The sequence below is a fragment of the Perca fluviatilis genome, chromosome 8, assembly GCF_010015445.1.
Source record: "Perca fluviatilis chromosome 8, GENO_Pfluv_1.0, whole genome shotgun sequence".
Taxonomy (NCBI): domain Eukaryota; kingdom Metazoa; phylum Chordata; class Actinopteri; order Perciformes; family Percidae; genus Perca; species Perca fluviatilis.
In genome coordinates this window covers 17,033,932-17,049,348 of record NC_053119.1, presented here as the reverse complement: position 1 = coordinate 17,049,348, position 15,417 = coordinate 17,033,932, and the positions used below count along the sequence as shown (strand labels likewise).

Here is a 15,417-nt window from a genome sequence, read left to right as displayed (position 1 = left end):
GACATACTACATGCTTAATTTAAACAATTATAATAGTCCACCAGGCTGGAGATAATATTGTGTAGTAAATGGCAATTCATATTTGTGAGGTTACTGAAGGTAGCCACCACAGTTTTTTCCTGCTGCTTCACTTGAGCTTTGTGGTTGTTTTCAATTGCATCACAGCTTGTTAAAATCTAATTGTCATCCTTTGCAATTATTGTACTTGCTTTAGAGTTGCCATTCCAATCTACCTTTTACCCCAGAGTGGATGTTTGTGTAAGTAAGACAAGAGATGTTTGCATCTGCATCCCTATTTCTGTTTCTACTCCCAAATGCCGCTAAAGCAGAAAGTGCATACAAAGCCTTGTTTACCAGGGAATCATTACTGTTCCTCTGTGATCTCAGTTTAATGGGCTGACCTTGAAAATCCTGTGGCAATGTGGGGGGATGGCTTAGATTTGGTGCTTTAAGAAAAAGGAATTACAGTATATGCATTATGGATTTCTTATTATTTTTCATTCTAATGTATCTCAAGTTCCTTTTTTAATTATGTTTTCATCTCAATGTTCTACAGGCTAGTCTGACAGTAATTAACTCAAAAGCACAATGACAAGTGTTTATTTGAAGAACATATCTTGTATTTCACAAAATACAAAGCATAAATTGATTTAATAGACAACAGTACCCAGACATCTGATGTAAATTGCTGTGGACAATCTTGCGCAGTATGAGCGACACATGCAGTACAATAATTGGCATATGATTTTGCGTTGAACATGTTCAAAGCGGCTGTAAAGAGCTTGTATGCTCTTCACAGTTGGAAACCCTGGCGGTGGCTCCAAGTAGCCCACGCGTATCTCTTTCAGAAGAACAATTTATCCTGCCTTTTGTTGTACTCTGCATTTCCTACATCTTCACGTTTACACTACATGAGAAACACACAGGCATTTACTGTGGTATTGATCAAATAAAAACCATTGAAGCCACCCTGTACAGCATTGTTTATGTTATCTCAGTGAAGGAATATTATTTGTTCTCATCCACGCCCTGTTGTGCTCTTTAGGGTCATTCTGCTCTAAATGCTCTTGTTCTATTAGAAGTATTTGGAAGACTGGTCCAGACAAACTGTTCAGGCCTGTACTAACACTTTTTAAGTAACCTCTTAGGTTGTTGTTTGACAGACTGGTGCAGTGATCGCAGTTGTTGCTCTCGGGCTCTGTGCTGCTGCTGGTATTACAGTCAATCATTAGAGCTGTATCCTCTCCAGATGGCACCTGCCTTCCCTGGTCTCTATTGAATTGTCCATGTTCGGACTCCCCAGCCAGCTGCTCTTTGGCCATTTTGATGTCTTAATATTTAGATTAGAGGCGACTAATTCAAAGCAGGACTCTTTTCTGATGGACTAGCGATTGTTACGGGAGATAGTGCTTTGAAATTACATTTCTAGGTCTACCTAGTGATCTAGAAAAGGAAATAAAATAGATAAGACTCAACAGACAAAAGTGAGTTGTTTCTCATTGCTCCTCTCTCAGACGTGGATCCTTCCATGCTTTAAAGCAGAGCTAATGAGAAGCTGGCTGCATTGGAGTGTTTGCACGGGGATCGTAGTGAAAAATGTGCTCTCACACTACTGTAAGCTCAGGGATTATCATTATCCTCCTGGGTTTCATCATGTGGTTTCTGCAGTGCTTACTCTTTAAAGTGACTGATGCTGCTCACAACATATACTAAAGGGACTGTTGCTTTAGCAGTAGACCAACAGTAATCTTTAGCAAATACCCGTCTTCAGAGGTAACATTGGCTTTTTCACAGAGATGGACCTGTCTGGAAATCTGGCAAAACCTCCATAAAAATGCAAACATTTTATCTGCACAATCTATATTTTGTGTGTGTGTGTGTGTGTGTGTGTGTGTGTGTGTGTGTGTGTGTGTGTGTGTGTGTGTGTGTGTGTGTGTGTGTGTGTGTGTGTGTGTGTGTGTGTGTGTGTGTGTGTGTGTGTGTGTGTGGAGATGTTGTTATCTGTGAGTCTGTAGCCTGTTGTGGTGTCAGTTGGGGTCTGAAGTTGCTTGTCTAGAAGAATGTATCTGTGGATGACAAAAACTCGGTGGGGCTTCTCTGCCAGCTGGTATAGAGGAGAGCTCATGTGGCGCCATTTCGCCTTCTTCTTTGTGCTCGTCTTTCCCACTTTGTATGAAGAAAAACTCAGGGAGGTTAAGGGGCTAGTTGAGAGGAACCCATGGCCATGATAGAGCCACAATCACAGGTGGGCTCACTCACAACTCAATTAATGAAAATGTCCCACTCAGACTTTGTCTGCTCCGGCTCAAAAGGTGCCTGTGGATGAGCTGTGAATCCAGAGACTTCCTCTTCACACTTTAACGCATGATTTTCTTTTACGAGAGAACATTTTAATAATGGCTTGTTGATGCCAGCCATAACACAGGCCATCTATGTGTGTAAAGCCAGCAGTATGACTTTACACACTCAAACCCTTACATAATGTTTCTACCTCTGTATTTTCCAGGGTTGTAGGTCGGTGAGGCATTTCTACTATCCACCAAGATGGTGGCTTTGTCACTAAAGATTTGTGTACGCCAGTGCAATGTGGTGAAGACAATGCAGTTTGAACCATCTACGCCTGTGTACGACGCCTGCAGGATCATCAGAGAGCGAGTCCCAGAAGCTCAGACAGGACAAGGTTGGTGAATGACTCAGAAAATGCAATTTACATAATCCAAGTCTATATGCATCTACATTTCAATGCTGTGTTTCACTTTGTGTTTCAGCGTCAGATTACGGCCTCTTCCTGTCTGACGATGATCCCAGGAAAGGAATCTGGCTTGAGTCTGGAAGAACCCTGGATTACTACATGCTGCGAAATGGAGTAAGATTAAGTCATATAGTTTGGGGTGGAGAACTGTCAGTGTCACTTATCATCTCTTGAAGTGATTTACATTTTCTAGAGGGAACTGAGATATTTACAGTATACCTCCCTGATTGCTGGGAGGGACTGCAGTTTACTTGCTTAGAACGATCAGCTCTATCTGTAAAGTGTCTCGAAATAACTCTTGTTATGATTTGATACTATAAATAAAAATGAATTGAATTGAATTGAATCAGCGGGGTTGTGGATGTCATTGTGCTTTCTCTCCGGTTTTCTCAGGATATTTTGGAGTATAAGAAGAAACAAAGACCACAAAAGATCAAAATGCTGGACGGTGCAGTTAAAACCATCATGGTGGATGACTCAAAAACAGTCGGGGAGCTGCTTGTCACCATATGCAGCAGAATAGGTAAGTGATAGTCTCCAAGTTCTGCTAATAGACCTTTTTCACAGCAGACATGTTGACATGTCATAGTAGGAAAAGCACAGGTGTATTCAAAACTAGGGATGCACCGATCCGACGATACCGATGCCAGGGCTTTGTGTATCTGTCGATACCCGATACCAATCCGATACCGTTGCTGAATTAATAATAAACTGTATACCTTCCACCTCATGTTTACTAAAAGCTTTTATTACTAAAGGGTTTGGCTCTCGTTCTCGCGTTCCCCCGCCAGGAACCAAGACACTGCGGAAGACTTGAGCGGTTGCGGTTACATTCGGTCTCGACATATTATTTACACACTCATACTGATCGACAATAGACTCACGCACTGGCCACGGTTACATTCGGTACCCTGGTGGGCGGTCTCCTCATGACAGTCTAACCAACATTCACTTGTAACATTTAACTTAACATAACTACCAAGATAACATTACATGTATTTGTATGTGATATAATACTTTCCCCTTGGTAATGTAGCCTACAAATTTCCATGAACACAATTCTAAAATGCACGAGACATAAACACTTCTGCTATCGGTAACTCAAACTTGTCGAAAACCTAGACACCCGTGATTACATAGACTCATGCATTAGGCACGGTTACGGTCTCTTTCAGTGGCCTGGTGCGCGGTCTCCTGGTGACAGCCAGCCTACCTATCACGTAACAAACATTTAACTTAACATAACTACTAAGATAACATGACGTGCATTTGTATGTGATATCCATCGATAACGTAGTCTATGAATTTGTATGTACACAATCATCTAAGATGCACGAGAAAAATAGGCTTCTGGGATCGGTTGATAACTCAAACTTGCCGAGAACCTAGACACCTGTTTGAATATAGACTCAGGCAGTACCCTCGGTTACGGTCTTTACGGTCTCGTTCAGTAGCCTGGTGTGCGGCCTCTTCGTGACAGCCTACCTACCACGTAGCAACATTCACTTCTCTAACATTTAACTTAACATAACTACCAAAATAACATGACGTGTATTTGTATGTGATGTACTGTACTTCCCCATCAATAATGTGTGAATTGCCATGAACACAATCCTCTAAGATGCACCAGAAACAAGGCTTGGTTAATAACTCAAACTTGCCGAGAACCAAGACACCGCTTGATTACATTAGACTCGAGCGGGCCGGCCGGTTGCATGGTTACATTCAGTCTCGTTCAGTAGCCTGGTGTGCGGTCTAGGTAGCTCATTTCCTGATTGATTCTACCACCACCACTCCAGTGGAGGCGCTAATGAGCTAGATTACTACACACACAGTAGCAGAAGAATACCAGTTACACACAACGGCACGAATGAAGTAAAAGAAAAAAAACAGGAGTGAGTCGGTTCATTGACGTATGGCACTCAAGTTTCCCGGTTCAGTGACACGAGTCAGGTTAATTAACCGGCTCTTAGGTCTGTTCGTCAACACTAGCTGCGACGGAGGAAAAAACAACAACAAATTTTTCAATATCGGGGTCGATATCCGATCCTAATATCGGATCGGTGCACTCCTATTCAAAACCATTAATGATGGCTGCATTCCACTTAGGAGAGGCCCTGGTATTGTGCATGCTGACTCACTGAAATAGCTTACTGGGACACTTGATGGAATTGAGCCATCGTTAAGGTTATCAATTTCAGCTGTGCTTTTCCTACTATGACAAGTCAAAATGTCTGCCGTGATATGCCATATGAGTCTTGTCAAGCCATTACCCAATTCTTGAATTACTCCTCTTTTTTAATCTTTAGTCCAAACCATACCAGCAGCATTTGTTAGCACTTTGGAGCATTCATGTATGCTTGATAAAGTCCTAATCAGGTTTTGTTCAGAGCACGATGGGCGTGATATATCAAGCTCAAGCAAGCTTGTTTCTAATCTAAGTGTTCTTTCTTATGCCCAAACCTTGCCATCCTTGCCTGTCACAGAGGTGTTCCCTAAGCTTTATATTTCAATTATAATGGGCTGCCATCAAGCTCAATTGGGTGAGGAGGAGAGGGACTTGTGCCTGGCAGATAGCTTTATTGGAAAATGTTTGTTTGGAGTAGGTCTTTCTGCTTGGCTTCTTCTCCTCCTCGGCTCCCATTTTAGTTTGCTGGCTCTGTACCAGCTTTCCTTCACTTGTGTTTCAAAGCAGAGAGAAAGAGATAAAAAAAAAAAGAGAATTGCAGAGGCTTTCTCTATGACGGCACTGGTTATGCTGCCAGTTTAAGGCATCTCCTTCTCTGAGAATGCCCTGGCTAACTTGCGTCCTTTTCAGGAATCACAAACTATGAGGAGTACTCCCTCATTCAAGAGGTCACGGAGGACAGAAAGGAGGATGGAATGGGGACACTGAAGAAAGACAGAACGCTGCTGCTGCGAGATGAGAGGAAGATGGAAAAGCTTAAAGCCAAACTCCACACAGATGATGACTGTGAGTGTGAAAAAACCCTCCAGAAGTGTTGTTGATATCTTGATGGCTTTTGCGCCCGTTTTGAATCTGACTCAAAACCATCATGTGGACATGTGCTTTATCACTCAGGTTTCATTTATTGCATGGACATATCAGAGTTGATGAGTAATGGAATTACTGTTATCTTTTGCCCAGAGGACACCAATTAAATTTTGAAACATGCGAACATTTTACAGTATATATAAATTACCCTCCAACTTTGGCTGAACTAGCTTTTTGTACAAATTCCCTGTGATTCCCATTATTCATTTGGTGGATTGTCTATCTAAGCTGATCTGTCTCACATTTTCGGACTACCAGGTTAAACTTCACCATCAGTGTCCTCCTCTAGTAACATCTTTGTTAAGTGAATGTCTATTCATTTAATTGCATGTGGTAACAGAGTGTGTCTATTGATTGGGCAGTGAATTGGCTGGACCACAGCAGGACGTTCAGAGAGCAGGGAGTGGAGGAAAGTGAGACTCTGCTGCTCAGGCGCAAGTTCTTCTATTCGGATCAGAATGTGGACTCGCGGGACCCTGTCCAGCTAAACCTGCTCTATGTTCAGGTAAAACAATTACATACACCTTAAATGCTGGTGTAGAAAAACACAGAGGACAGAGAGAATTACTTACTGTACACCAACAATTTCCCCTGTTACAGCTTAATCTGAAACCTTCAATTTCTTTCAGAAGACCAAAGATTTTAGGCTCAATAACTACATTGTAGCATGCATCTACCTTTTGGCCAGGTCTGGACAGACAGATGTGGGAAGCTCAGATGTGGTCCAGACATGTTTGACTTGTTTCTTGGTTCATACTGTACAGTGACACAATATAAACCATTGAATGAAACGCTTTAGTTTCATATAGAAAAGCTGCATTTTAAAGCTTTAAACACATTGACGAAGTTGATAATATGTGAAAAACCTCTGGATTTGTCATTATAAATGAACCCTTTCACATTACTTATTCTTATTTGAGCCATTGTTAATAAAAAAGAAATTAGTGCAGCTTTAAGTTCCTCTATGATTACCACCATCCAATTACTATTATTTTTACTTTTATATAGCTCTTCTTTAAAAGCCCCCTTCTTCTCAATACACACATGTAGTTATCAGCACCACTGGTATTGCCCATTGTTGGGCTCTAACATTGAGATGGCCAGATATTTTAATGTTGGTGGATTTTCTTTGCAACACCATCTTACCATTCTTTGTGTTTTGGCAAGCTCAGTAATGGCCCTGACACACCAACCTGATAATCGGCCGTCGCACAGTCTGGCGAGGTCAGTGACTCGAGTCTGTTCGGTGTGTTCCTTGCCGTCGTCCATCGGAGGGGCCGCTGGCCTTCATTTTGGCCGACCTGACTTGCTGGGTCAGAGGGCGGGCAGTCGGACTAACCCGGAAATAACGAGCGGGATGAGTGACGAACGCCTCTCAAAATCTGACGAAAATCATATAAACTGACTAAGGAGACTATTCAATGCATGACTGACAAGATATCTTTCTACACCTGACTGAATTAATGCTGGGGTGGGATGGCATTGGTTTTTGCCAATAATATGGCTACAGTTTTGGAAATGTTATCTACTAAACTGTCCAGTTTCTTTCAATCTTTGCAGTCAGAAATAAGCTCTTCAGTTGCTGAAACGTGTTTCATTTTATCACCATGAAATAGAGTTTTCCCTTTAAGTAGCCTAAAGGGTGGATAATCATCTTAATCCACACTATTTTCTATTAGTTTATTCTAACTCTCCAACTCACGATGTTTAGGCTAAACCATTCCTTCAAATGGAAATATTCTAGATGTTTTGAATTTCCTCAACATTCATATTTGGTTTCCTTTGAAACTTAAGATTCCCCACTGCAACTCCAAAGGCTCTGTGTTTTAACAATGACTGTTTGTACTGACTGACCAACCAGTGATTCAGTGGGGGTTACATCTATAGGACAGTAGTTGTTCATGACTTTTTAGGAGTTGTCTGAGGCAGTGAGTCATGTCAGTATCCAAATGCCTTTAGATTGCTGTTTGTAGATTTGTCCAACATGCAGCATATATCTGGTCAGAGAGATATATACAGTAGTTTGGCTTTTTGGAGTGCGGGCTAGATGAGATGATGTGTGTTTTTATTAGAATGTCTTTGCTCTCCCTCTGTCTCTCTATCTGTGTGTGTGTGTGTGTGTGTGTGTGTGTGTGTGTGTGTGTGTGTGTGTGTGTGTCTTTGTTGGTTCTACGAGTTTTTTAAACCGAGGGAGCCCTGTTGGCACTGGGGGTCCCTGAGGGGAGTCAGCTGAGTCCGGTACTGCACTAGTCAGGGTTAGCTCACTGCACACATCATTGCATTCACATTAACCTCTCCTGGAAACAGCAGGGTGTGGAGTACCCAAACACACGTACACACACACACACACACACACACACACACACACACACATGCAGATGTATCTTGTGAGACAGAGGAAGAGTTGGTATTCTCACAGAAACGGTTGCAACATATTGTTTAAAATATTGTTGCTTGCTCTCCCACACAAAATCTCTGCAAAAGCAGCACTCACTTAGAGATATATATACCATGATCTGAATACCGTCTGAAATGTGTGTAGTTGTTTGAATTTGACTCTATTCATTTTTTCAGTCCCTGCTGCATTTCTGAATATGTTCATAAAAGGCATCCAGCCTCCCAGCCTGCTCCTGCTGCTCCCCTGCCTTCTATCTGTCTGGTCCTGTTTCTGCCTCTATTTTTCTTACCCTCCGTTTCCTTCCCTTTCAGTTCGCCTGTCTCAACTTTTTCTCCATCTCCTACACATTCTGACATAGTCGCACACATCCCCACCCTGTCACCCTGGCACACATTACAGCACAGTGCATATCATGCTCTCCTCTCAACACCGACTCATATTTCCTTTCACAATAACAACCCCGCCCCTTGCCCCCGCCTCCTTTTTGCCTCTCCGTTGCCCTTCCCCATCTATCTTTCCCTCGTTCTCTCTCCCTCACACACACACACACGGATTGTTACACAGGCAGATCACAGAGACTCTTCACATGGCAGCGGCTCTAATTTGCCACTGTGTAAAAAGGCCAAACAGAGCCAGAAGAGGGCTCTTTAGTAGAGTGGAACATACCCCCAGTCATCTCTTCCACTTGTACACAGCTTTTTACTCATTACAATTCCTGTAATTCTCAGAAACTCAGGATCAAGTAATTAGATTCATATTGTGCACCCCCCCTGCAAACACACACACACACACACACACACACACACACACACACACACACACACACACACACACACACACACACACACACACACACACACACACATACTGTAATGGAAGCTCTGCCAGTAACAGACTAATCTCCTTTACTACTCGGCCACTCCCTTTCTGTCATGTATTTGTGCTAAGACCAGGATAAACCTCCGTAGCAATAGCATCACCCTGTGTGTGTGTGTCCTCTTCTTTTGCTTTCACTTTTGCTGACATTAGTTGATTCTGAAAGTATACAATTTATACCACGAGACAGCATAGCACAAAGCAGGGACAGTTGAAGAATTGTCTTCAAAATAATATGTATCCTGCTGCCTCCTGTCATGTCATCATGTTTTTTTTCCATAGTTCTGTAAGAGTTTGTAATAGCATTTTAAGAGCTTATTAAGCATGTTTGCTTCATTGGAAAATAAACCGAAAATAAAAGAGAAAGAAGGATGCAAGGCCAGACTGGCCTTGGTTCAAATCCACCTGGTACAGTACTGTAGTTAACTGAGCCACCAGGATGCCCCTGAACCATCTTGTTATTTAGGATTTGTCTTCAGAATAGAACTCTGTTGTCTAATTCACGAAGCTGTCAAAATATTTCTTTACTGACTGATTAATTGCCAACCGTCTGGATCAAGCACTGTGTGCATTTAGTCGCTTTAGTGTTTTCCTATGTCAGCATTTATTTTTAAGGCTGCATTATACTGTGCACGCTCTGCTGGGTGATGGTGAACTGGTTGACCTCAGTTTTGTAGCCTCAGGCTGTATGTGTCACAGCTTCTGATGTCTTGTGCTTCACTTCCACTCATGCAGCTCTATTAAAATGGCCTAGAACCAGCGCCTGTATCACTTGCCATATACGCTCTGAGAAGATTCAGGGTCTGTCCTCACTTGTCTTGTTGACAATCATGGTAGAATAACCCAGCTCATTTGACCAAATATAAATATGTACCTGTTAGTTGGCTGCTTAATCAGATGTTTGCTTATTGATGTGAAACGACCCAGCCAATGATTAATTCAATGTTCAAATATAGCATAGGATATCGTCAGTTCAGCTATGCTCCATATGTGTCCTGCTTGCATTAGCTGATTGTGAAGCATGAATGAAACCGCTGATGTCAATCGCTGGTTTATTTCCAATCATGTTTATGCAGGTGACCACGGTGGCCATTATAACCTGACACTCACTTTACTCTGCCAATACACTCCTACAGTACCAGTACCATCTCTCATAACCTATGGAACATAAACAGACTGGTTATTTACCTCCTTGTATACATAATCCTAATTAGACTAGTATTTGCTGATCATCTGTGTGTCAAAATACTGTCAATTCTGGACTGACTGACCCAGTAATTTAGGATGAACCCACTTCGGTTTCTGGCTGCCTGGCCACTGTTGCATTTACCACTCTGCAGGAGATTGGCTCCTTCATCTTATCCCCAGGAATGGAAAATGAGAGCAACAACTGATAAAATGTATCTTTTGCATTAATGTTGTTAAACTTTCCCTTTCATTTTAGGGTTTAGATCATCATATATATTATTTGTTTCACTGGCAAATGGGAACTGGGGTTGAGGACCTAACTGTGAAACATGTATGAAGTGTTTACATCCAACAGTATCCTACTTTCTATCAGTGCTCCAGCTTGAGTTTCTCAAAACCAGGAAAGGCATGACCTGGTTTCTGAAACCATATTTGCATATGCAAACGCATAACCAGGATACTCCAAAAACATAATAATAACAAGCTTGTGCATGTAACACATTGGTATCTACAGTAGCTGTGCTGTACTCTACGTATCTGTGGAACAAATTGTAAAGTTAATGCAAACCCACTGACCTACATTTTTTTTTCTAAATAACTGGGGCCCTTTAACCAATCAATCTTAAACCAAGCAATACTTATTCAAAAATGTCTAATTTAACATCTAGAACATCCCATTATTATCGTACTTCACAATGAAAACCATCTAGTGAACGTGTGTACCAGAGTGAATGGCATGTGTGAGGGCTAAATTTAGAGTGTCTTCTTGTGTTCAGTAAGAGCTTATGTACTCCACTGTGAATTGCACTGGGCTGGGGAAATTACTTGAATGTGAGTGGAGGGAGATTGTTGTCCTCATTACAACGGTAAGCTAGTTTTTCATTGATGTAATGGGACGTAAGAATGAGTCGAGTCCACGCTGTGCACTGATATGCTAATGCTATAAAGCACTGATGGAGCCTTTCTCACTGGCAGCGAGGCCTCTCGGCTTTTAGAGCCATTAATTTTGCAGCAGTGAACTAGAAAGAGGTAGTGAGAGACGACACAGAGGAAGAGAGGGAGAGCTGACTGCCCCCTGGAGAAAACAGCCCACACTGACAATCATTTGAAAGATGTCAACGAAGGCTTCTCCCTTTCCATCTACCTAAATGGTGAAGATAATGTAGGCAGCCTGGCTGAAAAAGCAGTGAAACATAAGTGATGTCCAAACCGCACCAAACAGGCACAAGCCTTCTTTTTTTTCTTTTTTTGCTCGGTCATTAGATTTCTTAACAACATATTGAGGGGCATTCTATAATGCAGATGGGATATTGTAAAAGACTGAAACATTTATGTAATGTGTAATGTGCTGTGATGACAAACTGTAGGAGCTGTTACATTTGAAAGCCAGCAGAATGGCTTCTATTGTCACAAATAAATCTTATTTGGCTCCCCTGTGTGGATGAGTTTCAGTGATGATGTCCCTGCTCTAGAAATACACTTAGTCATTCACTTAGAAAACATCCTCTCTGAAGCCAGTGCATTTAGAACACACCATGAAGTACTCATTATGAGGCTCTGTTGGGTGAATTTTGGATAATTCTCATGCTTTGTAACCCCATCATGTCTCCTTTAGGCTAGGGATGATATATTGAATGGATCCCACCCTGTCTCCTTTGATAAAGCCTGTGAGTTCGCAGGCATCCAGGCTCAGATCCAGTTTGGACCCCACGTGGAGCACAAACACAAGCCCGGATTCTTGGAGTAAGCTATCCTTATTATGAAGATGCATTAACACCAACATTCACAATAACTCGGTTATGGCGTGTTGTACTTTTATATGTTCATTTCACTGCTGTGCATACACAGTGGTTATCTCCTGCTTCAGGGATTTTCCCCAGTGGAAAGCTCAGGGGTGATGTCAGCTGTTACAACTGTTTTCTGATATGAAGGAAGTAGGGCAAGAATGACCTCATATGTAGAGGTATGTTAACAGAAAAGGAAATGCCTGTAGCTCAAAAGAGTAACCATGTAAAAAATGCCATTTATCTCCGTAGCCTGAAGGAGTTCCTACCTAAAGAGTACATCAAGCAGAGAGGGTCCGAGAAGAAAATATTCCAAGTATGTATTTTACAGTGCTGGGAATGTTACATTTAAAAAGAAAAAATGTTTTTGAATCTGTGTGCGGCCCATGGGAATTATAGTAATTTATTCTCTGTTGAGGCATAAATTGCCAAAATACAAAACATGTAGATCACATGACGTAACATATATGTAATGATCCGTCAATCAAGGAGGTGGAGATGTAACTTCTATTGTTTGTCCAGGACCATAAAGACTGTGGGGAGATGACGGAGATTGAGGCAAAAGTGAAGTATGTGAAGCTCGCCAGGTCCCTGCTGACATATGGAGTGTCCTTCTTCCTGGTGAAGGTAAGATCTAAAAACATGATACTGTATAACAGTTAAGAGGTAATTGGATTCATAAGCACAGTTCACATTCCCACAAATCTCAGCAGTTAACTTACAGTACTTACAGATCAATGTTAACATAACTGAAAGAAACGAGGGCCACAGATATGAAAACAAAACCAGGATTTCCCTTTAGTAATTACTGAGCAATAGTAATTTAAAGTGCCCATATTATGCTCATTTCAGGTTCATAATTGTATTTTGAGGTTGTACCAGAATAGGTTTACATGGTTTAATTTTCAACAAACACCATATTTTTGTTGTACAGCACATTGCTGCAGATCCTCTTTTTCACCCTGTGTGTTCAGGTCTCTGTTTTAGCTACAGAGTGAGGCATCGCACTTCTATCCCATCTTTGTTGGGAGGCGCACATGCACAGTAGCTAGGTTAGGATCACATGAGCTAGCTGTTTGTTTCTACAGCTTCAGTTAGTACAAGGCAGGATTAGCCGGGAGACTTCTTCTTAACGAGGGCGCACTTACAACTTTGTGTGGAATACCTGCAGAACAGGGACATGTAAGTAGTTCTTTTGTAGATTATGTTGAACTAGTGTGTGTTGTAGCAGTGTTTTGCCATTGAGAACGAGCTAGCATGCTAGCGCTAGCATGCTACGGTTAGCCAGCTCGTCTTGGCTACTGATGTAGAAAGCCCTGCAGATTTTGAACATCTCACCCAGAGACTGAAGACCGAAGACATTCAGAAACCCGTATCTGACTCAAAACAGCATGGATGTTTTTTTTTCCAAGTTTGTATGTGTGTGGAAGCACCAGAGACACAAAATAACACTCCAAATCCCAGAAAAAGTGATTTATTTCACAATATGGGCACTTTAATGATACATCTGGTTATAGAAAACAGGCACATAATGCTTCTGTGCTAATGAGTGGCAGCTGTGATTAAAAAGCTGCTCTGAAATGCACTGTGCTGTCAAACAGGTATGAAAGCTTGTTGAATACCACAAAACCTAATTTTCACAACAAATCAGAAGCTCCGGTGTGGAAGCTTGTGCGTTTGCAGTTCAGCAACGCACTCAGTGCTATAAAATACTTGTGACAATAGCAATTCTGTTCTGTTCTGGTTTGGCGAACACAAAGGTGGAATGGAAGTGCAGCATGCGAATGGGATGAAGTCGCAGCAGCAGGTATTATAAAAGCTCTCTGACAGTAGTCCATTTGGTTGCAAACTAGTTGCGAAGAGGAGAAAAGAGGAAGTGTGCAGTTGTCTGCTGGGGTCTTAATGGACAATAAATGGAATGTTTGGCCCTGGAGTTAAAGCAGACTGCAGAGTTCAGATTATCTTTGTGCGGGTGTGTGTGATGGAAGAGTGCGTGTGCATCAACATGTACGGGGCACTGTCTGCGTTTGATGAGGAGATGTAGTGATGGAGATTTCAAGACTCTTTTAAATAATTCACTCCAGCTGCACTCTTGTTCTTGATGCTAGCAGAGGCCAAAGCACAGACCTGGCTTTGTTGAGGCACATCTGAGAGTTTATTATAACCTTCTATTTCTCATCTGTCAGTCTTTAATCACTGCAGGTTCTAGGTTGGCAAGCCCTCTATTGCTGTAAACTTCACAGATAAAGAATTTCTGTACAGGGGAAGTAAAATGAGCCTGTGTGTTTGCTGTAGCCATGCATGCAGGTGTGTACAATACTGTATAAAGCCTCCCCTTCTATTGTGATTTCTTGCACAAGCAGATTTTCCCCAACAATAGTCAGGGTCATACCATTTAAAATAATATCATACCTCAGCTACCCACTTCAGATTAGAAAATCAAACTTCCTGCTTGTATATAGGCTTTGATTATTCTGACGTTCAAGTAACGTAGCCTACAATGGAAGTTTTTAATAACCCTTTGTACAAAGATATCATGAACACTGCGATAATGTTATCTGTCCTTGTGTTTAAGAGCCTTGAACCTAGAAGCTGCTCTACTTATTGGCCTTTGTGTGATTCTCAGAGCTCTCAGTGATAAAAAAAAAAAACAATAGCCCAGAGACATAAAAAGTACATATTTTGAACGCCCTCGACTCTACAAACCACTAATTTTTGTGTCGTCCTATGCACCCCTGGAGGGGAGCCAAGTGTAGGCTCAGTCTCTGAAGTGAGCTGTAATAGATTTTCAGTGGGCAGAGAGTGGAGGACACCAGAGCTTCTCAGGCAGAGAGCTAGTGGAAGCACCATGCTGGTGTGCTAACAGTGACTAAACCCTGTGGAGACCCTGCTCAATAAAGCAGCAGTTAAACAAGGCTGAACTCTGCTGGGTCAGTTCACAGTTGCCCTTCTCCTCCTCCATTCGGGGCTTTAAGTCATGGACACAGCATGTGTATTACGGCAGCACCAGCAGAATGGCGAACGATTTTGCGTTCGCACCTTGAATGAATCATCTGTGTAGGTGTTTAGCATCGACGTAAATGTTGTCTGTTTTCCTATCTGACAGGAAAAGATGAAGGGTAAAAATAAGCTGGTCCCGCGGCTGCTGGGGATAACCAAAGAGTCAGTGATGCGGGTGGAAGAGAAGACGAAGGAGGTGGTGCAGGAGTGGCCTCTGACAACTGTCAAGAGATGGGCTGCCTCCCCCAAGAGCTTCACCCTGGTACTGTGTGACTCTCTGCATCAAGTTTTCAGCATTACTGACACAGTCAGATGTTGTACACTTCTACTGTAATCCTATGCACCTAGTTTTCATTTCCCATTA

General features: G+C 42.1%; 1 protein-coding gene across 8 annotated transcripts in view; it reads left to right on the top strand.

Annotated features, from left to right (window-relative positions):
- Positions 1 to 15,417, top strand: part of tln2b (talin 2b) — an 81,494-nt gene that overhangs the window by 26,068 nt on the left and 40,009 nt on the right. For all 8 annotated transcript variants that reach the window (XM_039808505.1, XM_039808504.1, XM_039808503.1 and 5 more), the window contains exons 2-10: positions 2,507 to 2,680; positions 2,769 to 2,866; positions 3,146 to 3,275; positions 5,571 to 5,726; positions 6,170 to 6,312; positions 11,885 to 12,012; positions 12,306 to 12,369; positions 12,576 to 12,680; positions 15,160 to 15,315. In XM_039808505.1, the coding sequence (XP_039664439.1) occupies positions 2,545 to 2,680; positions 2,769 to 2,866; positions 3,146 to 3,275; positions 5,571 to 5,726; positions 6,170 to 6,312; positions 11,885 to 12,012; positions 12,306 to 12,369; positions 12,576 to 12,680; positions 15,160 to 15,315 (1,116 nt within the window). In that variant the 5' untranslated portion in view covers positions 2,507 to 2,544. The remainder of the gene's footprint in view (positions 1 to 2,506; positions 2,681 to 2,768; positions 2,867 to 3,145; positions 3,276 to 5,570; positions 5,727 to 6,169; positions 6,313 to 11,884; positions 12,013 to 12,305; positions 12,370 to 12,575; positions 12,681 to 15,159; positions 15,316 to 15,417) is intronic.